General features: G+C 33.9%; 2 protein-coding genes across 3 annotated transcripts; one reads left to right on the top strand and one right to left on the bottom strand.

Moving 5' to 3' along the window:
• The first annotated feature begins 14153 nt into the window (after positions 1–14153).
• On the top strand, positions 14154–19102 carry LOC123897020. Of its 2 annotated transcripts, XM_045947517.1 has the most exons (13): positions 14154–14585; positions 14893–15544; positions 15735–15938; positions 16108–16182; positions 16270–16341; positions 16445–16630; positions 16841–16909; positions 17552–17629; positions 17734–17837; positions 18063–18120; positions 18207–18278; positions 18361–18449; positions 18757–19102. In XM_045947517.1, the coding sequence occupies exons 1-13, from the start codon at positions 14448–14450 to the stop codon at positions 18991–18993; spliced, it is 2034 nt and encodes a 677-aa protein (XP_045803473.1). In that variant the 5' UTR covers positions 14154–14447; the 3' UTR covers positions 18994–19102. The 2 variants fall into 2 exon arrangements, with proteins under 2 accessions (XP_045803473.1, XP_045803474.1); XM_045947518.1 differs by lacking the exons at positions 16108–16182; positions 16270–16341; positions 16445–16630 and having other exon boundaries at positions 14338–14585.
• A 405-nt stretch (positions 19103–19507) lies between these two features.
• LOC123895855 (adenine/guanine permease AZG2-like) lies at positions 19508–25595 on the bottom strand. Its single transcript, XM_045946330.1, has 2 exons — positions 25547–25595; positions 19508–20040 (listed from the first exon to the last, which is right to left on the bottom strand). Exons 1-2 carry the CDS (start codon positions 25593–25595, stop codon positions 19508–19510), a joined length of 582 nt encoding a protein of 193 aa, XP_045802286.1.

The raw sequence follows: 25595 nt of genomic DNA, 5'->3' as shown, positions 1-25595 counted from the left end.
ATTGCGGTTATCTCTTTGAACGTCTTATTATTTTTTCCTTTATCAATTTTTTCTTTTCAAATAGTTTTGTGATTAGAAAATCTTAATATGTAAAGTGTCCTGTAAATATAATTTAATATCTCTATCACCTAAACTAAGTTTACGGAGACTCCTTTCTCAAAATATGTTCGGGTATCTTTAATATTTTTGGCAAAGGAAAAAAAAAGCAAAAGAAAATCACAATAGCAAAAAAGTGCACTTAATCCTTTTTTGTAAAGATTCATTTTCATGTTTATTGAATAATTTTACGTATCGGGCTTTTGCCCTCTATGATCAAAAAATAATAATTGGACATATCGGGTCCATTTTCTTTGCCGAGAGAAGTAAGGTATAGAGATTGAATCCTTAGCTGATATCTTATTCTCCGTTGAACATCTTATGAATGACTAGATATATCAATTATTCAATAATCAAAAAATGAATTTTTATTTATATATGAGATCAGAGGAATTAATGGACTCTAAAAGTATGACCAAGAGAGCGTTTATTTCAGAGATTATAAACTTATTCCTAGGAATATGGCATTGGAATTAAAAAAAATGTTTGTTATTAGGGAATAAAAATTTATTCCCATGAAATAACTATGGCTTTTCATTCCTGCCTTAAAAATGTGGGAACATCTTATTCTGAAGTACCTAGGGTCTGTTTGGTTCAAAAGAGTAGAAGGGGAGGGAAGGGATTTTTATAGAGGGGAGGGGAGGGAAAAAATTTAATTGCAGATGTGTTTGGTTCAAAAGAGGGAAGGAGAGGGGGGGGAGAGAGATTTTAATTGCAAATATGTTTGGTTCACGAGGGGAGGGGAGAGATGATATAATTAAATTACTTTTTTTATCCTTATAATTTATAAGAGTCTCATTATTTTAAAATTACTCACTTTATAAATATTTAAATATAAGAACTCAATAGACTCGAAACTCCACAAATGTAATTATTTGTTGATGTTAATTTTTTTATCTTGATGGTTGATTAAATCTAATAAATAATTTATAAAAATTAAACTGCACACAAAAATTTAAAATTTAATCTTATAAAAAAAATTATATATATACATTTAACGTAATAGGCAAAGACAAAAAGTTATATAAAACAAATTAATCACATGTAACAAAATATAAACGTAGGCAAAACAATTATATGACAAAATTGTATATTCGATGCAACAGATTGAAAATTGTGTGGAAATAAAAAATATCAACGAATAAAAAAAAAAAAATTGAAAACAAATTATATATGTCTGTGTGAGTGAATAATAATTAACGTAAGCAAAAACCTAAACAAATAGCAAGTTCTCTTTTTATAATAAAAAAGTAGCAAGTCTTTTTTTTTACACAAAAAAATAGCAAGTTAGCAACATTAAAAATGCAAGTAAGGATGATTTTTGTATTTAAATATAAGGATAATTATGTCAACATAATTAAAATTGTAATAACATTTAATGTCTCCCCTCCCCTCCAAATCCCCCCAATTTGGGGGGAAACAAAAAGTGGTATAAAATGTGTTTTGAATTTCTCCCCTTCCCTCACCTCCCCTCCTAAAAATAATTTTTGTATCCGTGAAACAAACACCTTCTAAGGAATATACTCTTCAATTTTTAGGAGAAAACTCCTAGATAATGAGTTTATCTTCAGAGTCTCCGTGAGTTTAACTCAATTGGTAGAAATATATCATAATATATGCAGGAGTTTGGATTCGAACCGGGACATATCTCTAATTAAAAAAAAAGTTTATCTTCACATATCTCTCATTTAACATGAAATAGATAATGTCGTGATTGTACCAAAAAAATTAATAATCACGATGTAGGATTTCTCACCAAAAAATAGTAATTATGTAATAAAAAATTTAAAAGTAAAATTAATCTAGAGATTTTTTATCTTTGTTACTTATAACGCTTGAGTTTTTATCTTATTTTTTTCTCGTTTAAGTCCATATATATCCTTTTTTCATAAGAAAAATAGTAAAACCCGTAAATTCATCATCATATTCATATATTCATCATCATCATCATATTCTTCTTTAAACCAAAATTAATTTTATGTAACCAAAAAAAATCAATTTCTACTCAAATATATATATATATATATATATATATATATATATATATATATATTATTTGTATTTTTCTTTGTATTTATTTAATTTTTAGTTGTATTTTTATTATATTTTTACAAGTAACTTTCTACTACTTTATAGTAATTTACTATTTTTTTATAAGTTTATGGTATTATTTATTTACTACGACATGAGTTTGGTTGGACACTTTGTTTAATGTTGCTTGTGTTGCCTATTTTTAACATATTTTACCTACGGGCTTCATGGAGTAAGCAGGTGTTGCATCTTGCTCACGCATCTATTGTTCACTCTTTCCATACAATTTGGATGGCACATAATGATATTCGTTTTAACGAAGCCCGTATTTATTTTCGTGCTGCGCAAATGAAGATTTGTACCTCGATTCACATCAGCTCCAGCCTGGATAACGACTGTTGTTCAGCGTCCCAAGCTGATCTTGACATCTTGCATAGTCTCCCTGTGACTCCTATTCTTCATCATGCCCCGAAAATTATGCAGGTCCATAGGAAGACACCGCCTGTTTCTTCGGTTAAAAGCGGATACGCTCAGTTAACACAACTTCTTCAGCTTGTGGAGGTTTAATAGAGTATTAGATCTGTATGAATTTGTAAAGATACTAGTCAACAAAGTCAGTTGTAAATAATAGTGATGTGGCACAAGTTGTTAGGATTCAGTTACAACTAAGTGTTGATGTGGCACTAGTCAGTTAGACTATGGTGATGTGGCTTTGCCACCTAGGATAAAAAAGCAGTTCTATTTAAGTGTAACTGCAACTCATTGTAAAGAAGGTTGAATTCATTCATTCAATGAAAACTCAGTGAAATGAAAGATTAACAATTCCAATATGGTATCTGCGAGCCTCTAGGTTCCATTGTTCAACGCTTCCGCAAGCTTCAACCTTCAACAATGGCGGAAGAAACAAACAACACCGCCAAAACTAACGAAATCATCACCGATCTTCCTAACACTAAGAAAGATTCATCCAAATCCGGTCTAACACACTCACTCACCATCAAATTAGATGACAAAAACTTCTTCCTTTGGAGTCAACAAGTTAACGGCGTCATAACTGCACACAATCTCCATCGATTCGTTGTGAATCCTCAGATCCCGCTTCAATTCGCCACCGTTGCAGATCGTTTGGACGGCAAGAACTCTGATGAATATCAACAATGGCTTTTCAAGGATCAAACCTTGTTTACATGGCTCCTCTCCACCATCTCTGATGGCGTTCTTCCACGAGTACTCAGCTGTAAGCACTCTTACGAAGTATGGGAGAAAATACACAAATATTTCAATTCAGTTCTGAAATCTCGTGCGCGACAATTGAGATCGGAGCTCAAGAACACCAAGAAACATGCCAGATCTGTCAATGAGTATCTTCTTCGCGTCAAATCAATTGTGAATTCGTTAATTGCAGTAGGCGACAACGTCTCTGAGCAAGAACAGGTAGACGCAATTCTTGAAGGTTTACCAGAAGAGTATAACTCCTTTGTAATGATGATCTACAGCAGATTTGAAACGCCAACAGTTGAAGATGTAGAAGCACTGCTCCTTCTTCAAGAGGTTCAATTCGAGAAATTCAGGCAAGAATTAGCGAACCCTAGCGTATCTGCAAACGTTGCTCACACTGAAACACATTCCAATGATCCAATTGTGGATACTACCACTCAAGAATCAGGAACTGAACATTATAATGTCACTGCAAATCTTGGGAAAGGTCGTGGCAAAGGAAGAGGTCGAGGTCGAGGCCGCACTCAAAACTCTCAAAACACAGGTAAAGTGCAATGTCAAATTTGTGACAGGCCCAATCACGATGCCTCTATCTGCTGGTACAGGTATGATCCATCTAATGCAAAACCTCAAGCTCGTGGCTGCAATCCCTCTTCCAACCCTAGAACACCACACTTTAACCCCTATGCTCGTCCCACTGCACATTTAGCTATTCCACAATATTTCACACCAACTACAGAGTTTGATTCTATGTCAAGTGCTTCTTGGTACCCTGACTCTGGTGCTTCACATCACCTTACTTACAATCCACATAACTTTGGCTATCGTGCTCCTTATCAAGGCCATGATCAAGTGATGATGGGAAACGGCCAAGGTGTGTCTATTCATGCTTTAGGTCACTCAAAATTTAAATCTCCTAATAATCCTGATGTGCACCTTAGGCTTAATGATTTGTTGCTTGTTCCTGATATATCTAAAAACCTGTTATCTGTTAGCAAATTTGCTCAAGACAATAATGTAGTCTTTGAATTTCACCCATATAATTGCTATGTTAAATCTCAGGACTCTAAGAAAACTCTGCTTGAAGGCACAGTTGGAGCAGATGGCTTATACCAATTCAAGCCATTCAACTTCATTGCTACCACAGATGCCAACTCCAAAGTTCAGTCTCCTAGTACTTCTACTTTCAATAAGTCTGTTCACTCTAGTCTTACTCAATTTCCTGCTTTCAAAGAGTCTGTTAATTCTAGCTTTAATCAATTTCCTGCTTTCAATAAAAATGTTAGTTGTAACACAGTTGTGTCCTCTAACAAGTTAGGTAGTGAGTTTCAAAAATGGCACCTAAGATTAGGCCATGCTCACAATAAAGCTGTTGAATCTGTATTGCATCTATGTAATATTCCATATTCAAATAAAAGTGTTTTTACCTTCTGTACTTTCTGCTGTATTGGTAAATCTCATAGACTCTTTGCTCCTTTATCCAATACCACTTATACTAAACCCTTTGAGGTAATACATTGTGACTTGTGGGGAACAGCCCCTTACACATCTCATTATGGATACAACTACTACATTACTTTTGTTGACACTTATACCAAGTATACTTGGATCTACTTTCTCAAACACAAATCAGATGCACTAAAAACCTTTACACAATATTTAGCCTTTGTTCAAAATCAATTTCAAGCAACCATTAAGGCCTTACAATCTGATTGGGGTGGTGAATTTCGCCCCTTCACCACCTTATTGAATGAGTTAGGAATGAAACATAGACTGACCTGCCCTCATACATCACATCAGAATGGGACTGTAGAAAGAAAACACAGACAAATAGTGGAAATGGGGCTCACTCTCTTATCTCAATCCTCTCTTCCTTTAAAATTTTGGGATCATAGCTTCACTCAATCTGTGTATCTTATTAACAAACTGCCTACCAGTGCCTTAAGTCAGTTTAATTCTCCTCATCATGCTCTATTCAAATCTCATCCTGACTACACTCAAATCAAAGTTTTTAGCTGTTTATGTTTTCCTCATCTCAGACCTTATAACAAACATAAATTACAATACAGATCCAGTCCCTATGTTTACTTAGGAATATCTCCTCAACACAAAGGTCACAAGTGTCTAGATGAGCAGGGTAGAATTTATATATCAAAAGATGTCATATTTCATTAAACCCAATTTCCCTATGTCACTATGTTTCCTAACTCATCCAATAGCCCTGATAACTATGTCAACTCCTCCACTCATTCTATTCTCTCTCATCACATGCCTCAAAATGAATCCTCCTTTTCTGTAACCAGTACAAGTCACAATCCTGAAAAGTCATATCCTAACCCACCAAAACAAGCTTCAGTCAACAAAAACACTGAACACCACAGTAATTCACCAATAACCAACAGTCCTGCTAACTCTCCCTCTTTAACTACAAATAAAACTCATAACTCACTACCACCTACCATCATCTCCCATCATAATGACCACTCCATGATTACTAGAGCCAAAACATGCCACCTCAAACCAAAAGCCTTTACCACTATCTTTGAACCCACCACTGTGAAAAGTGCACTTGCAGATCCTCAATGGCTGCAAGCTATGCAAACTGAATTCAAAGCACTCACAGACAATAATACATGGTCCTTAGTACCTCTCCCACCACACAAAAAGGCTATTGGGTGCAAATGGATCTTCCGGATAAAAGAAAACCCTGATGGCACTATTAATAAATACAAAGCACGTTTAGTGGCAAAAGGCTTCCTTCAAACTCCAAGTTTTGATTTCACTGAAACCTTCCCACCTGTCATCAAACCGGTGACCATCAGAATCATTTTAACCTTAGTTGTAACATACAAATGGCCTGTGCAACAAATTGACATCAACAATGCATTCTTGAATGGTATACTACATGAAGAAGTTTACATGACTCAACCAACAGGTTTTGAATCCTCTGACAAATCATTGGTTTGTAAATTACACAAATCACTATATGGCTTAAAACAAGCCCCTCGTGCTTGGTATGAAAGACTCGCTCAAACCTTGCTTCAAATGGGTTTCATTGCAAGCAAGTGTGACCCCTCTCTTATGGTCCTTCACCAACAAGGAGCTTGTACTTATGTGCTAATATATGTTGATGATATCCTCATCACAGGGTCTGCTCCTCATCTCATTCAAGATGTCATTCAAAAACTCAACTTCAAATTGGCTTTAAAGCAGTTAGGAGAAGTAGACTATTTTTTAGGTATTAAAGTACATAAAACTGCTTCAGGAGGCTTGATACTCAATCAAAGCAAATACATCAGGGATCTGCTATGTAAAACCACAATGGACAACTGCAAACCAATTGGCTCTCCCATGGTTAATAGCTGCAGACTTAGCAGATTTGGCACAGATGCCATGTCTGATCCTTCTCTATACAGATCCACTGTTGGGGCACTTCAATATGCAACTCTAACAAGACCAGACATATCATTCAGTGTCAACAAGGTCTGTCAATTCATTGCACATCCTCTTGAATCACATTGGAAAGCAGTCAAAAGAATTCTTAGGTACCTCAAAGGTACAGTAAATCATGGTCTCTTACTACATCCATCTTCTTCAAGTCCTTCATTTTCCTTGAGAGCCTACAGTGATGCTGACTGGGCAACAGACCAAGATGACAGAAGGTCCACTTCTGGATCATGCATTTATTTTGGTTCTAACCTCGTGTCTTGGGGATCTAAAAAGCAGCCTCTTGTAGCAAGGTCAAGCACTGAAGCTGAGTATAGGAGTATGGCCAACACCACTGCTGAATTACTATGGATTCAATCTCTTCTGCAAGAACTTCAGGTCCCTTATCATATACCTACTCTATTGTGTGACAATATCAGTGTTGTGTCCTTAGCACATAATCCTATTCTTCATGCAAGGACCAAACATATAGAACTTGACATTCACTTTGTCAGAGAGAAAGTTCTATCAAAACAACTGCAGGTTCTTCATGTACCGACCACTGATCAACTGGCAGACCCTCTCACCAAACCTCTCTCTCCTGCCAATTATGCAGTGATTCGCACCAAACTCAAAGTGTTTCCAACTCATGAAACCCCTTGTGTTTGAGGGGGGAATAATAGAGTATTAGATCTATATGAATTTGTAAAGATACTAGTCAACAAAGTCAGTTGTAAATAATAGTGATGTGGCACAAGTTGTTAGGATTCAGTTACAACTAAGTGCTGATGTGGCACTAGTCAGTTAGACTATGGTGATGTGGCTTTGCCACCTAGGATAGAAAAGCAGTTCTATTTAAGTGTAACTGTAACTCATTGTAAAGAAGGTCGAATTCATTCATTCAATGAAAACTCAGTGAAATGAAAGATTAACAATTCCATTAAGGTTAGCTTCAGGATACTTCGTCTAACCATCTTGGCAGTTTCACATCTCTTATCCCTCGTGAGTTAGTACTACACGCTAAACTCACATGAATGATCTTAGCAATGGAGGTGGCGAGTTCTAAAAATTGGAATAACACCTGGCTGGAAGTGACTTGATGATAGCAATTTGTGCATTTAAAGATCTTTCAATTGTTCCTTGAGATCTTCGAAATAGCTGGGCGAATTGTTTTGCTCTTGGGTTGACTGTGATTTACTCCCACATTTTTCTTGAAGCTGGTAACATGTGTGTTGTAACGACCCGATTTTTAGTAAATCGATATTTTATATATTTGCATATATTTTGGGTTAGTGTTAAATATTTATTTACGCGACGTATAATTATTTATCGCGAACATAAGTTTGTGAGCGAAACCTTTGCCATATTAGTGGGCTTGGGGCGTGTGATAGAGCTTAATGGGCCTAAGCCATTGGGCTTGGTTCAAGACCAATAGAGAGTAGTATAAGTAGCAAGTCAAACCAATGAATAGTATCTCATTTCATTTCTTTGAGTTTTGAGTGAGCAAGAACAAGCTAAGCTAGGGTTTTGGCTAGAAGAACACGAGCAAGGAGAAGAGATTTAGAGGCCAAGAATCATCATTCAATCTAAGGTGAGAGTGGTTAAGCATAAGCTTGGGTGATCCAAGAGAGGGGAGGTGTCTAGCCTCCATTCCCAAACTCTCTCACCCAATTTCTTTGGGGTTTGGGTGAAATTTCTCTATCATAAACATGTCTTTTCATCTTAGTATGCTTAATGAACATCTAGGAGGGAATATGTATATGTTTGATGATGGTTTTGCATGTTTATGCAACTTTGCTTATTTTGCAAGAAATTGACATGATTTTGATTGTTTGATGTATTTGGATGTTTGGAAGGGATGATTAATGTTCCTTGATATCATATATGCTTGGAATTGTTGTTTAAGAGAATTTATAACATGTTTGAATGAATTTTTGGTTGGATTCAATGTTAAACCGCCTTAGAAAACTCAAGAACAGATGTTCTTCTGGTGTGGTTCGCTACATGCTCGCTACAGCGAACACGCTCGCTAACAGCTCGCTAACAGCTCGCCAGTTGAGGTGTTACATGTGTTGACAAGCTCGCGAATTACGGTCACTTGTTGCCTACATTAACTTGGTGGAATGTAATACCGCTTGTAATTATGGATGATTTTATACAAGATAACTTGGGAATTCCTTGTTATAGCTTTGATTAGCTTCTTTTACATTTTATTTTTTGAGTAAGGTATAGTCCTCGCTTGTATACTTTCAAGTGAGAGGAGTTTCACTGTGAGAGATGACAAGAGTTATCACAACCCTTGGATGAACAAATGATAACGAAAGTAAAATATGCAATAATATATTTTTTTTTGGCTTAAATGCACTTTTGATCCCCCTATTTTCAAAAAAATGAAGTTTTGGTCCCCCTATTTTAAAAACCAACTTTTTAGTCCCCCAATTTTAATTTTTTTTTGAGTTTTGATCCCCATCCCATTTTAAGGCTAATTTTATTGATGTGACATTGCCACTAATGCATATCAGCATCCATGTGGACAAATTTAATATACATGTCATTATTTATTTTTAATTCAATAAAACCTATTTTATAAAATATTTTAATTACTAAAACTATAGTATTTTTTAAAAAGAAATCAATCAAAAAATAATTCAAAAAAATCAAAAATCACATCAAACAATCCATAGCCCCCATTATCATCATCCACTTATCCAGTTATCCTTACTCTTCTTACCAACCCAGAAAACAAAATAATCATGTTTCATCATCGTATCATCATCGTAAACTCATTAAAATAAAAATCTCAAAATTCACAACCTCTAATTTATTAAACCTAAGAAAAAACAAACAATCACAACATGGACATGATCCTCTTTGATTCAAATCAAACAATTGCATATTGAAAGCAAGTTTTGTGTTTCAAGAACCTCCAACTTTTATCATCATCCAACTTTATATAAAACCAATCTAGAATTCAACTTCAAACAATTTCTGGGTTTTCATTCAAATTCATCCAAAGTCATAGATAGTTTAAAGAGTATGAGTAATTTCTATTGAAACACAAAATCATCTCTAATTTCTTTTTGTTTTTAAAAATCCAGAAATTGTTGAGTTTGAACGGAAATCATAGAATTGGTGAAATCCATAAGAAGGATTCTCTCTGACGGTGAATAAAATTCTAGTAGTTGAAGGTTTGATAATTAGGGTTTCAAATTTCATATTTTATAAGATTTAACAATTATTATTTCAGTTGATTATATAATTCTAATAATTAAAATATTTTATAAATAAAGTTTTATTAAATTTAAAAATATATAATAATGACATGGATATTAAATTTGTCCACATGAATGTTGCCACATTATTAGTTAGAAGACCACATCAACAAAATTAACCCCAAAATGGGATGGGGGATCAAAACTAAAAAAAAATGAAAATTGGGGGACTAAAAAACTAGTTTTTTAAATAGGAGGACCAAAACTTCATTTTTTTGAAAATAGAGGGACCAAAAATGCATTTAAACCATTTTTTTTAAACTGTTCATCTTTTAACTATAGTTCATTGTTAAAAATTATGAAATTCGACATACTTTTTATTGTCATGTGAAGAATAAGATCAACACAAATAGATCCGTGAATATTCATAAAGGAAGATTAGTTTAAGAACAATGGATATGAATTTCTTTTTATGATGGAATAACTTTGGAGTGAATTTCACCTGAAAAAAAACTTCGGAGTAGATAATCAAATCCGTGAAGAAGATGAAAAAATACCAGCCCATAAAAGATCATGCTATGGGAGAAATATTCATTGATTATAAAGCATATAAACAAAAATATAAATCATTAATTTACTTGAATTTAAAAAAAAATTACGGGGTTGAATGAAACCACTAAAATGTGATGGAGTAGTGGAGATAGATGATGAATCGAAGGATGAGTGAGGAGTGAAATGAATGAGTTATGACGGCAAGTTCAAAATTGATTCCAAAGATTTTCACTAGGCTTTCGCTTTCTCTCTATTGGATGTGGTTGTAGAGCAGTCCAATTAATTGGGTGTGACCGTAGAGCACGCTACCAATAAACGGGGCGAGTTTGAGCCCATACACCTAAGTTGCCCCGCCCCGTCACGCTTTTGGACAGGCTTAAACTGGATGGGCCGACCGACCCACTTTGTCACCCCTACTTTGAGGTGCCTATGAAAATCTATCATTATTTTTTTTTTATTAAATGAAAATCTATCATTATATTCTCCATTAACCCACCGTCGTTCTTCTTATCTTTATATTAGATGTGTTTATACATTTCAAAAAGATTACAATAAATTAGCAAAAGCATTAACTTTTTTGAAAAAAAAAAACAATAAAATACACAAAATAATAAAATGAACAAAAAAATTTAAAATGAATAATAACCCAAAACAATAATAATAATAATAATAATAATAATAATAATAATAATAATAATTATTATTATTATTATTATTATTATTATTATTATTATTATTACAATTAGTACCCCACATTAAATGGATGTAAGTGGATGATGTGGCTAAATGAAATGTTTTCATTGGTTTGTGGATTAGGGTTTAGATAGACAATTCCACAACTATCTAGGATTTATATATATGGATTATTATTATTTATTTATTTTTTGACTATACTCCGTTCTTATTTTACTGCATTACAAATCGTTAAGTGAGAATGAATTCAAACAAATTTCTTGGTAATTAGATCTATTGAAATCATCATGTATATAATAATTAACTACTACTATGAGTCTACAATCGATCATTGAAAGCAAAAAAGTTAAATCACCAAAAGAAAATAAAATCACCCCCGATTTATTAAATTGGGACCAATAATCCTTTTATTGGTAAATTAAATCATATGTGGTCTTTTATCTTAAAAAAATAATAATAAAAAAAAATATAGAAGTGGAAAAAAATATGCGGTTAAATTTAATTTAGTGGGTTGATTTAAAAAAAAAATCAATTTAATGGTAAAATAATGACAAATACGTGATAGGAGTCCCGATGATCTTAACGAAGTTGACAGAGACATCGCACTATATGTGTAGGAGCCGGGGTTCAAACAAGAACATTCAACTTATTCATCTTTAAGGTGGATTTTCTAGCCACTAGACTACTTGACAGAAAAAAGGAGAGCATGTGAAAGCAACGCAATGCAGCAATGTAACCAAAACAATGTAATGAAGTGCACAATTTCAAAATTGAAATTAAATTCAAATAGAATTCGTGTTAAGAAAATGACATCGGAGAAATTTAGATTAAAGAGGATATGAGTTCAGAATAATACAGATGAACGTGAATATTGAGAAAAAAAGGAAATCGTGAATATTAGAGTAATAAAAGGAATGAAATTGTGTCTAATGAACTTAGTTCAGTTGACAGAGACATTGCATTATATATGTAGGGGGCCAGAGTTCGAACTCTGATCATCCAAATTTTCAGTCACTAGGCTATTTGACAAAAAAAAAAACGTAAAACATTGTGAGAATAATTAAAAAAACGAGCTCACATGATTATTAATTAAAATGAATTTAATCAATTGGATTAAAATAAAATGAAGGGTGAAGATCTGGAGTAATACTAATGACATACTTTTGGAGTCAATATATGTATCTTATATATATATGAGTCATGATCAAATGACATAAATGTGTCAAACTTTTTATATAACACATTCGATAATTCTTTACCGGATAATCATATTACAAAATCGACCGTTGAATTGAAAAATATTTATATAATATAACATTAATCGAAAATCATTTGATATGTCAATGAGATACATCAATGAGATACATCAATGAGTTAATATGTTATCTCTCACAAACTCACAAACTTCATTAATGTCTTATTAATCACAATAAAAAATTGAATTTTGAAAATATTCTTTTAAGAAATACCTTTTCAATTTCAAGACATTTTTTTTTCTTCATGTGGTTTCATGTTTGTGTGTGAATTCAATCGTTAGTAAGTGTAATATAATTTAAACGTAACATAAGATCATTTACCTATAAAATATATTTCAAATCATAATAATAACCTAAGTAAATTCAGTTCACATAACATTCTGTAAACTTAATTCACAGTTCCAGTCGGTTTAAGAGATTCACCGTTAACTTAATTTTCATGAACTTAATTAATAAACCCGTGAGGATTTTAGTTAATTTGAGGTGTAATCAGAAATTTTAGGAGTGTGATTAGAAAAAATATTTTGTTGGGCGTATCTTCTACTGTCTTTTCAGGCTAGATTCGAATCTAAAGCTTTTGGAAACGTCCCAATAATAGTGAGACGCGTGTAACCTTTATGTCACACTCGCTTCTTCCTTCCTTCCACCCCCTCTCCTCTGCAAGACACAAAACGTGCAAACCAAGGAAAAAAAATACTCCCTCCGTGACTATTATAAGACCATGTACAATGGTCTCAACACCAAAATATATTCAACACCCACTTTTTCACTCCACATGATTTTCTATTTCTTCCACCTAATCATTCAACACACATTCAACTTTTACCCTCTCTAATGGTTTTTCTATTCAACATCCTACCCCACCACTTTTTCTACCCCACCACTTTCTATTTCATATTCTTATTTAAATTTAAATTTTTGTTTTTATGATTAAATAAAATTATAATTATCGATTAAAATTAAATTAAAATAATTAACACTTAACGAGTGAGGGTTGATTGGTTGAAATTTGGTGTTAAACCAAAATTAGGTATGATTGGTTGAAATTTGTATAGTTTGGAACAAAGGATGATTGATTGAAATTTGGTGTTAAACCAAAATTAGGTATGTTTTGAGGATGTTGGTTGAAAAATTGATTTGAATTTTGATAATTGTTGGGATTTTGATAATTGTTGGGGTTTGGGTTTTGATAATTGTCGGAGTTTTGATAATTGTTGGGATTTTGAGAATTGTTGGGATAATTAGAAGAATTGTTGGGATCCATTTCACTAAAAAAAGATTAAAACTTCAAAAGAAAGACTAATTAGAAAGATAATAATAGATTAAGATAGTGAAAAACTTGTTTTTTTTTCTGTGTCCAAATGAAATGAACCAAGTCTCTATTTGTAGAGAAAAAAAAATCACGAATTTTGGTAAAAAAATAAAAAATTAATTTGCAATGAGATAATTGAGTTCAAAGGATAAAAATCCAGCGAACCAATCAGCAGCTAACAAGTGGCACGCTTTATCTTAAAAAACAAATTCTCTCTCCGCCCTCTGCACACACGCGCCCTGTCCGCGCGTGTGACGCACGCGCCTGGCTGCGCAAATAAAGAAGCGGCACGCGTCCCCCTGGTTGCAGATTCAACATGTTGAATTCATTCATCATCTCCCTCCTCCACATCACATTAAACACCTTCACTCCAATAGTTTCAACATGTTGACCTTCATTCAACACCCCTCATTCAACACCACTACACATGGTCTAAGTAAAAACCATTCTTTAGGTTCATAGTAAAATTGATGAATCTGATACATTATTGACTAAATTAATAAATTAATAATGACCGGAGGGAGTACTATATGAAATCATCACATAACTCTAAACTCAACAAGCATTTCAACATTTTCATTTATTTTTCCTGACTCTCTGTGTATTCGCCTCTCTTCTAGTTCTACATTTTCCTTTTCAAGATTGTAATTAATGGGTCGCAATCCACAACAAGTGTGTCTATCTTGTCTTCACAACTGTCGATTCTTTCACTCTCATCGAACACCCACAACCTCCCCTAACTCTTTCTACAAGCTCATCCGTCCTCATACTGATGATTTCAATGTTTTGGTATCTTCCTCAACATTATCTTTTACATTTCTAACTTGTTTACTGTTAAATTGCTTACGGTAGGTTTACCAAAATTACGGCGAGTTTAGGGTTTACTCGATGTAATTCTGTCAAACTAATTGCAAATTCACACATGCACATTTTTTTTTGGCTATTGTGTGTGACAATATATACAAGTCAATACTTTTTTTCTTTTTTTTTAGCTTGATTAAAAATACATTCATTCATTGTTTTGATTCATGTTTGTGAACATGTCTATTTATGATGTTGTATATATTTTACATCTTTTATTTAAAATAAAATGCAGTATCTTCCACCAAAGTTGAATCATATTATGTCAACCTTGATTGGTAAGAAAATCAATCTCGAGGATTCAGCGGGAGGGCGAACAATTGTTACAATATCAAAAGTTGACGGTTCTTTTGCTTTTAAGGAAGGATGGGATGTTTTCTCAAAGGAGCATGGGCTTGAAATTGGAGATATTGTGGTATTCAATTTCATTAACAAGTTGAATTTTGATGTCAAGATCTATGATGAATCTGTGTGTGAAAGACTAGATTTTTCTAAAAAAAGAAATGGGAGAAAGAGAGATAGAAGTGGTAAGTTTGTTAGACAAAATTGCATAGAAAATATTTCAGAAAATGATAATGAGGATCGAAGGGTTCGATCTAAGTGTACATCAGAACACATTGAAGACCCATGTTACATAACAAGCTACATATATCAAAATGATGATCTAGCTGTTTTTAACAAAGATCCTATGCTTGAAGAAGTGTTGGGTACAGGGGATACCTCATATGCATCTAAACTTTTATTGTTGGGAAGAAACAGTTATCTTGGTGAGACAGATAAAAGCGCATATGACGATAGTTCTGCTCTTATACATGGACAAAATAAAGAGCAGAAATCCATTATGTTCGATAGGGAGGCTCAAGAGTGCCAACTTGTTGAGAGCTTAGGTACTATAATTAACCGAATAACTTCGTTTTTGTTTTGTAAAGGGGTCAGATAAGTATTTCAAAGCATGGTTTTTGTTTCACACACTTGTAGGGCGTCAAGAATCATGGTTTATTTCTTGTAATATACTATGTGTGATGATTTCCTATAATTGCCAATTTAATATTTTCCATTACATTGACTTATTTTTAGGAAGTGCTGAGGCGACAATATCCAAAGACGAAAGTCCCTCAAATGCACTTGAAGTTGAAATTTTTGGAAGAAACAATTCTCTCGTCGATTCTGACAAAGGCGTGCATGACGAGTCTCCTCCTTTGAAACTTGAAGAAAACAAAAAGGGAAAATCCATCATATCCCAAAAGGAAATTGAAGAGTGCCAGTTTGCTGAAGGCTTAGGTACTACAATTAATAGAATAGCTTCTTGTTCATTTTGTTGATGGATCAGATAAATATTAACTTTGTTTCACACAATAATACGGCTCTAGGCTTGGTTTATTTTCTTAAATCTTATGATTTCCTACAGCCAGCTTTTTATTATTTTTTTATTACATTGGCTCATTTTTAGGAAGTGATTCAGAGGTGATATATGGAGAGTGGCCCAATGAGACGAGATATCTCTCAGATGCTCAAATTCACATTGGTGTGTCTTTTCAGTTTTTTTATATATATATTTTCAAACGAGGTACTTGAATCCCCTGAAGTAATTAATCAAGTATTATGATTACAGGTGAATTGAATGAAGTGCCCATTAACATGACTCCCAAAATGTGCAGTTTCACTGATAAATTGCATGCAACAGGTGTTTTCTTTTATGTTTCACACTATCATTATTTGTGGCTAGCGCATTTATCCGCACGGACATTACTGGATTCTGTCTCACTGATAACCGTGTTTGATTGCAGAGTTGCCAAAGTTTAATCAAGATAATGAGAGTCGCTTTGAAACTTCTGGAGGAAACAATTCTGTTGGTGATTCAGGCAAAAGTGGATATGCCAAGACTTCTACTTTGAAACTTGAAGAAAACAAAGAGGGAAAATTCATCATGTCCGAAAAGGAAATTCAAGAGTGCCTGTTTGCTGAAGGCTTAGGTACTCCATTTAACAGAGCTGCTTCTTGTTCATTTTGTTAATGGATCATCAGATAAATATTGCACAGCTTGGTTTGTTTCACACATAATAGGACTCCAGGCTTCTTGGTTTATTTTCTTAAAATATATGCGATGATTTCCTACAGTTTTTTTTTATTTTTTTTTATTTTATTTTATTTTTAAGTTTTTCATTACATTGGCTCATTTTTAGGAAGTGATTCGGCGGCTGAAGAGAGGTGCAACAAGATCAGAAATTTCCTAAATGCTCAAATTCACATTGGTGCGACTTTTCAGTTTATACATACATATATATATATATATATATATATATATATATATATATATATATATATATATATATATATATATATATATATATATATATATATATATATTCTTAGTAGTCGGGGCAAATTCTAACCCTACACAGGCACATAAATTTGCAAAAATGATAAAAAAAAAACTTATAAATTGACAGCTTTATTCGAATTCAAATTTTACAAAATCCACCGTTGGATTGAAAGCTTATATCGTATAAATCATCCATGTTAAATTTTACAAAAATCTAAAATCGTTTGATATGTTATTGAGACCGATGAAGATTAATGGTTTATGCGTTTTTATTGAATACCGTTAATCTTGATCTATCTCAAAAACATATCAAACGATTTTAGATTTTTATACAATTCAACATAGATGATCTATACGATATAAGCTTTCAATCCAACGGTAGATTTTGTAAAATTTGTATTCGTTTAAGTGTTATTGAACGGTGTAACATTACTCAAATGTTACACCGGTGTAATTTGATCCCTCCCCATATATATATATATATATATATATATATATATATATATATATATATATATTCACAGAGCCACTTGATTCTCTTGAAGTAATCAATTAACCATTATGATTTCAGGTGAAATGAAGGAAGTGCCTATGAACATGACTCCCAAAATTGGCAGTTTCAATTTCAATGATATATTGCATGCAACAGGTGTTTTCTTTTATATTTCTCATTATCATTGTTTGTGGCTGCTTGCATTTATTGGCACATACATTACTGGATTCTGTCTCACGGATAGCTATGTTTGATCGCAGAGTTGCCAAAGGTTGTTAAGGGAGAGTTTAATCAAGATATTGACAGGCACTTTGAGACTGCTGCCACTGTCTCGTCTGTGGTGCTCACTGATAATGACCGTATGGTACGAAACTAACCGTCCCTATTTGAGCTTGTTTTATGCATTGTTATATAGTTTGAGATAAATTGATTTTGCCTCACAAACTGGGATTTTGGTAGCACAAGTTATGTTTGCACTTCGCAGAGATAGTTCAATTTTTTGAATGCTTGTAATTTTTCCAACTGATTAAATTCGAAGTTACTAAGTCGCCAACATGCTTTGCATATTATTGATATTGCTGGTTTTCAGAACGCTAAACAGGAACCCAATGATACCTCCAATCTCTTAAATGATCGAATTCACTTTGGTGCGTCTTTTCAGTCTAAATATATTTTTTCTCAGAGGAGCCTCTTGATTCACCCGAAGTAATCATTTCAGTTGTTATAATTTCAGGTGAAATAAAGGAAGTGCCTATGGAAATGACTCCCAAGTTGGGCAGTTTCAATGACAAATTAAATGCGACAGGTGTTTTTCTTTGTATCTCCCACTTTCATTACTTGTGGCTGCATGCATTTGTTTACATTTAAATTAAGATGTTCGATTGCAGGGTCGCCAGAGGTTATTGAGGGAGAGTTTAATGAAGCTGAAGCTGCGGAAACTGTCACCTCTGAAGTGCTCACTAATAATCATTATCTTGTATGAAATTAACACCGCTATCTGCGGTTGTATTTATATACATTGTTATTGTTTTGTAGTTTATTTATACTAAATTGATTTTGCCTTACAAACTGGGATTGTAGGAGCAGGGTTTATGGTTGCATCTAGCTCAGAACTAGATTTTATTTTTATTTTTATTTTTATTTTGAATGCTCGTGATTCTCCATCTGATTGAATGCTAAAATTTACTACTGTCATCTTTGTTGTAATTTTAAATTGTCCATGGTTGCTCAATATTCTTCTATCAATATCAGTTTTTGACCATTTGGACTTTCATGTACTGCAGAAATTGTCACTATGCTTGTCGTTATCTCGAGCTGGAATAGGAACGAAGGGGATGGTGGTGTTGCTTAGGGATCCACTGGGGAGATTGTGGCCGGTCCTTTGCCATAAAAAAACATGGTTGGCAAGTGGATGGTTAGATTTTCAAAGAGAAAATAATATTAAACCAGGTGATGTGTGTGTTTTTCGGGTTGTGAACAAGTTTGAGCGTATCATTTCTGTACATATAAACCACAACTGATGTTAGTAGAGTCCTATGCTGCAATGTTTAGATGTTCTTTTGCTACCTCTTTGCCCTGTGTACTAGAATAGCTTTATATTATCAATTAAAACCTGAGTACTGTTCTTAATCTTATTGTTGTTATTATCCTATAATTATTTTGGTTTTATTTTTCAATTGAAGATGTTACTTTTTACTTGGTCTCTATTTTTGTGTTTTTGAAATATTATAAACATATTTCAGACGACTGGATTTAAAAACTGTATTTGTCGATTGCATTTGTTTTAACTGTCCGATCATGATTGGACGGCTATAAAACGACTGAACAGAAAAGTCGACTGCACCTAATCCATTTCCTAAATAAATATACAAAACCACCCTCACTAGGCTACTACTACGAATGCAATTTATCTTGTAACTGCTTAGGTCTCTTATAACTAGAGATCCCTAGACAAGCAAGGATACACTAAAATTTCAAATAATTTTCACTATTGAGTCAACACCTGTTGTAGTGGCCGACACTTGATTATGCTCCTTAATCACGATTCTTCTCATTTCCCCCAACCAATTTATGATACTTGCAGTGCAGCATAGTCAAAAAGACTAAAAGAAACATAAAGTCCAATACCAGCAACAATCCCATTTGATATATGGAATATGTTAGAGGCATAAGAAGCATTATAGCAAAAGCAGGAACAGCCTCCTTTATATTTGTCCAGTCAATATCCTTCACAACTTTCATCATCATTACCCCAACCATCACAAGTGAAGGACCTATAGCCCATGGAGGAACACTTGAGAAAAGAGGAGTGAAAAACAATGACAAGAAGAAAAACAAACCAATAATCACAGCTGTTAATCCTGTCCTACCCCCTTCTCTCATCCCAGCTGATGATTCCACAAATGTTGCAGTTGTTGTAACACCTAATGCTGACCCCACAATAGTACCAGCTGCATCAACAATATAGGCCATATAGAATACCTTCAAAATTTCCTTTTTCACACACAAACTCACCGATCTCCGATTTGGATCCTCGGCGGCAGCCTCGTTCTCTGTTGCAATGCCTGCTGCAAATATGGCAACTCTCGGATTAGAGACAATACCAAATTAGAGAAACAAAACCAGCCTAGTTAGTTACCTTCGCAAGTCTAGTCCAACCAAACCAGTCTGAAGGATTGATAAGGATCTCTATGCTCCTACACATGACTTCCTTCTATTCCTTTTTATTTAATTTAATTTTTTGTTAATTATTATGTGGCAAAAGAAGCTGACGTGGCAGCCGAGTTACTTAAGTGACTTGCCACATCGGCGTTGACTTGGTCAAAATTGATCTTTTGAAAAGCGGGTAAAGATAGGGGTCAAAAGTGTTATTTTGAAAATTAGGGGGACAAAATTGCAACTTTGTGAAACTTAGGGGACCAAAGTGCAATTTAGCCTAAAAATTATAAATTTTTATGGGAGATGTTCTTATAATATTATAAACATGAATACAAAAAATCATTCAAAAATATGAAAGTATACAAGAGTTTTATGAAAAGTAGGGACAAAAAGTTACTGAAAAATTTTATAAGGACTAAAAATAAAGTTCGAGATATTTATACGGACCAAAAATTTATTTAACACTTTAAAATAAAATAAAATAGTTTATAAAAAAAAAAAAACCACAATTATAACTATCGCTAACTGTTTGGAGCAGTTGGGTTTTTGGATATTCCCAAAAAAAAAAAAGTCAAATTGTCATTTATTTGAAATGACTTTTTTTTTGGTTTAAATGCATTTTTGGTCCCCCTATTTTCAAAAAAATGAAGTTTTGGTCCTCCTATTTAAAAAACTAGTTTTTTAGTCCCCCAATTTTCATTTTTTTGAGTTTTGATCCACCATCCCATTTTGGGGTTAATTTTGTTGATGTGGTCTTGTAACTAATGATGTAGCAACATTCATGTGGACAAATTTAATATCCATGTCATTATTATATATTTTTAAATTCAATAAAACTTTATTTATAAAATATTTTAATTATTAGAATTATATAATCAACTGAAATAATAATTGTTAAATCTTATAAAATATGAAATTTGAAACCCTAATTATCAAACCTTCAACTACTAGAATTTTATTCACCGTCAGAGAGAATCCTTCTTATGGATTTCACAAATTCTATGATTTCCGTTCAAACTCAACAATTTCTGAATTTTTAAAAACAAAAAGAAATTAGAGATGATTTTGTGTTTCAATAGAAATTACTCATACTCTTTAAACTATCTATGACTTTGGATGAATTTGAATGAAAACCCAGAAATTGTTTGAAGTTGAATTCTAGATTGGTTTTATATAAAGTTGGATGATGATAAAAGTTGGAGGTTCTTGAAACACAAAACTTGCTTTCAATATGCAATTGTTTGATTTGAATAAAAGAGGACCATGTCCATGTTGTGATTGTTTTTTCTTAGGTTTAATAAATTAGATGTTGTGAATTTTGAGATTTTTATTTTAATGAGTTTACGATGATGATACGATGATGAAACATGATTATTTTGTTTTCTGGGTTGGTAAGAAGAGTAAAGATAACTGGATAAGTGGATGATGATAATGGGGGCTATGGATTGTTTGATGTGATTTTTGATTTTTTTTGAATTATTTTTTGATTGATTTCTTTTTAAAAAATACTATAATTTTAGTAATTAAAATATTTTATAAAATAAGTTTTATTGAATTAAAAATAAATAATGACATGTATATTAAATTTGTCCACATGGATGCTGATATGCATTTGTGGCAATGCCACATCAATAAAATTAGCCTTAAAATGGGATGGGGGATCAAAACTCAAAAAAAAATTAAAATTGGGGGACTAAAAAGTTGGTTTTTAAAATAGGGGACCAAAACTTCATTTTTTTGAAAATAGGGGGATCAAAAGTGCATTTAAGCCTTTTTTTTTGTCAATGTGAGTTTAGCTCAGTTAGTAGGGACATCGCACTGTATGTGCAGGAGCCGGGCTTCGAACCATGGACACTCCACTTATCCACCCCGGACACTCCACTTATTCACCTTTAAGGTGAAATTTCTAGCCACTAGACTAGTTGACAAAAAAGAAAAGAAAATACCCTTTTTTTTTGTACCGCAATAAACTTAATTTATTTCATTCATCAACTCAAATTCAATATAGGATGATATATAATCAAAATATTGGCGAATAGCAGAGAACAACACCGCTCTTGCTAACAAACGAGCTACATTGTTGGCTTGTCTCCAATTGAAACTTAACCTAAACAATTTTGCTCCTTAAATATCAACGCATCAACATTACACTTGTACTTTCCTTGCTCCAGTGGTGTCCACCTTTCGTGTGCAGCTATTGCTGATGTTCCTACTTCCTATACCAGCTTATAAAATAATATATTTTTGGGTAAATAGGGTTTTACCCCCTGCAAAATAGGAGAGTTTTGCATTACCCCCTGTAAAATAAAAAGTTGTGATTCCCCCTCGTAATATTAAGATTCTTTGTTTTACCCCCTGAATTGACAACATGGATTTGGAATCTTAATTTTGCTGACATGGCAACCATACGTGGTTTTTTTTTTTTACACATGGCTTTTTTTACTGTTTTTATTTATTTAATTTTTATTTTGCCACATATTGAGCTATGTCATTTAAAAAAAATAAAAAATAAAAAACAAAAAACAAAAAAGGGGAAAAACAAACAGCAAGAAACATCAACAATCTTTACCACTCTTATGGGAAGAACAAACAACAACAACCCATTCTTTCATTCAATTAAAAAAAAAAAATCAAAACAACAACAACAAACTTCATCTTCAATCTTAAATTTCATCTCATCAATTCACTCTCAAACCCATAAATCCAAAACCATAAAAAACTCATAAGTTTCTCAAAACATAAAATCTCACGGTTCATTCTCCACCACCAGCCACCACCACTGTCGTCGTCCATCTCTCTTTCCCACCAATTGCATCTCTCTTCCTTGCAGCATCACTCTCACTAATTTCCGCCGATTTTCAGATCTGAATTTTGTTGTTTGTTGATTTTCCAAAAAATTAAAATTAAATCAGAATTAATGATGTTTGGAGAACATGTGTTGTTGTTATTTTTCTTGAACTTGTAATTGCTAACCCAACCCATATCATTCACCAAGATCAAAGGAATAAACACGTGAGAGGTAGAGATCATGAAGGAGAGGGATGAAGGAGTTGATTATGTTAGGGTTGTTGTTGGTGGTGGTGGTTATGGAGGAGGTGGAGGAAGAGTTTGAATTGGAGGAACTGTGGAGATGATGATTTTTTTTTTTTTCGATTTAGGGATTTGAGATGAAAGTTGCTTCCTGAGATTTGATATGAAAGTTGTTTTTTGGAAGAAAAAAAATTGTGGGATTTGAGATGAAGATTTTTTTTATTTTTTTTATTTTAAATAACAATGATTTGGAATAATTATAATAATAAAAATAAATAAAAATTCTAAGAAAATCCACATATGCATGCCACATCATAACAAAAAAAGATTCCATGTCTAGTTGGCGAATTAGGGGGTAATTGAATGAATCTTTATATTACAGGGGGTAATCACAAAATATGTTTTTGCAAGTGGGTAATGCAAAATTCGTCCATTTTGCAGGGGGGTAAAACCCTATTTACTCTATATTTTTTTAGACGAGAGAGAAAAGAAATGTTAAAACAAGAAAGTTATTTGTAATTAAAAAAATCACTTTTATAAGTTGTATCCAAACAAACTAAAGATTATTTTATTTAAAAAAAAATAATTTTATTATAATAAACAAACACAAAGTAAATTAAACTTTTCTAAAAATTTCTAAAAACTAATCTCTAAATTATTTTACATCAAAATCACTATTTTTGTAATTTGTAACAAACAGACTCTAAAATATTACTGACTTCTTGAAAAAAAATTACTAAATTATGACATAAAATACTTTATTTTCAAACTTCCAATAAAATGCTGAAAATCGGTTTTTTTAGACATTTTAAACTTCCAATTAAAGATTTTTTTGTATGAGAAATATTAAAGAATCTTTGTTAGAACATTCCTCAATCTTCTGAATATAATATCCAGAGGGTTAACAACATATATACAGCAAATTAAATTTTTTGTGTGCGATTGATTGTCATAATTTTGTTTTCTGTTTGTTTGTTTGTTTGTTTGTAATAAAGATATTGATCGTACCTGGTGATCAGAATAGATTGATGGCCGGTCCGTTGAGCGAGCGTCCACACCGGAGGGGGGGTTTGTACCTGCAGGTGCTCCGATGCCTAAGTCAGCAAAGTGAACAGAGAGATACAAAAGAAGAGAGAGAAAGTATGAATGCTAATGATTCAGAATACCTGGCTCTCCTGTCTAGGAGAGCTTATATAGTGCCCCCAGCGCTGGGCCAAAGGTTGGTCTATTGGGCCGGGATAACCGGCCCAATAGACTCAACTGCCAAGATAGTCCCTGTATCGTAGGGGAAGGCCGTTATTTGCCTCTATCTTGGTTGGAGCCGTTCCGCTATTCGCGGGTAAGGGATAGGCTCGATGACAGGTGTGCTTGGATAAAGGAGCACGTGCTAAACGTGCTGCTTAGCTGTTAAGCTACGGTTGAATGGATCGGCATGCATGGTTAGGCGAGCACGTGTTTGACGTGCTGCTTACCCATTATGTCGAGCAGGGCACGTCATTAGCTGACGTGTCGGGGAAGTCTCCCCTTATTGGGCTGTGCCCCAAACTCCGGGCAGAAGGGATTGGGCCAGCTCTTGGCCCAGTCCAGAACAGGAGCCCCCCAAGTCGTTGCTCCTAGGCATAGGAGTAATGACTTAAGGTCCAGGCCCCGTATGTCGAGGAGTTGTTTTCCCCGTCACTCCTAGGAGGAGTTCATAATTCATTGGCCATGATTGTTGCTCGTTTGCGCGAGGGGCGCACTTGTATGTTGCTCGTAAATTCCTCCTTGGCACGACGAGGAGAAGTATCCAAGGAGGAAATTTCCTTTTGCTCGTGACGCGTGCCAGGATGTTCGTGGAGGAAATTACGGGGAAGGAATTTTGCCTTTCTAGGTCATTTGCTTTTACTTTCCTCGACGGGTTGTCGAGGAGGTGTTGTGTTAAGTGCATCTTGTTGATGTTGCCTGTTTTTGCGGGCACGTTTATTTACGGCGTTTGTTTTGCTTGCCCGTAATTCGCGCTTGTCCGTTATGTCGGGGAGATAATTGCGTTGGTGATGACGATGAGTCCCTCGAGAGACGCGTGGTCTGTTCGATGGGATGTGAAAAGACGGATTCTTCATCTTTTGTTGCCACGTGTATGGGCTATTTGACGGGTGCAATGATGACATTGGGAACACGCATCTGTTGCTTCGTTTTACGAGGAGGCGTTTAAGCCGTTGGATTGGCGCGTCTCTTCGATTCTCATCAGATTGAATCAGGGCCCTTTGATGGGTTTTAATCAGGGCCGTAAGATTTTGATCAACGGTGGTGATGAAAGGGGCGTATCTTTTTGTGATGTAGGTGCAGGGTTTGGAGAGTCTATAAATAGGGGGAGGAAAGGTCATTTGTAGCTTTTCCCTTCTTCACCTGTTTGTTTCCTCTGCACTTGTTGCTGCTTGCTATTTGCTGTTGCCAT

This window comes from Trifolium pratense, linkage group LG7 (genome assembly GCF_020283565.1).
Source record: "Trifolium pratense cultivar HEN17-A07 linkage group LG7, ARS_RC_1.1, whole genome shotgun sequence".
Lineage (NCBI taxonomy): Eukaryota > Viridiplantae > Streptophyta > Magnoliopsida > Fabales > Fabaceae > Trifolium > Trifolium pratense.
The sequence above is the reverse complement of the archived record's forward strand: the minus strand, read 5'-3'. Positions and strand labels throughout refer to the sequence as shown.

What these genes read in the sequence shown, in the direction of transcription:
- LOC123897020 (XM_045947517.1), top strand. Translation starts at nt 14,448, where the DNA reads ATGGGTCGCAATCCACAACAAGTGTGTCTATCTTGTCTTCACAACTGT. An exon ending in CTGATGATTTCAATGTTTTG is followed by an intron (nt 14,586 to 14,892) that starts GTATCTTCCTCA and finishes AATAAAATGCAG; the next exon opens with TATCTTCCACCAAAGTTGAA. An exon ending in TGATATATTGCATGCAACAG is followed by an intron (nt 17,630 to 17,733) that starts GTGTTTTCTTTT and finishes GTTTGATCGCAG; the next exon opens with AGTTGCCAAAGGTTGTTAAG.
- LOC123895855 (XM_045946330.1), bottom strand. Translation starts at nt 25,595, where the DNA reads ATGGCAACAGCAAATAGCAAGCAGCAACAAGTGCAGAGGAAACAAACA. An exon ending in AGTGCAGAGGAAACAAACAG is followed by an intron (nt 20,041 to 25,546) that starts GTGAAGAAGGGA and finishes CCATATTTGCAG; the next exon opens with CAGGCATTGCAACAGAGAAC.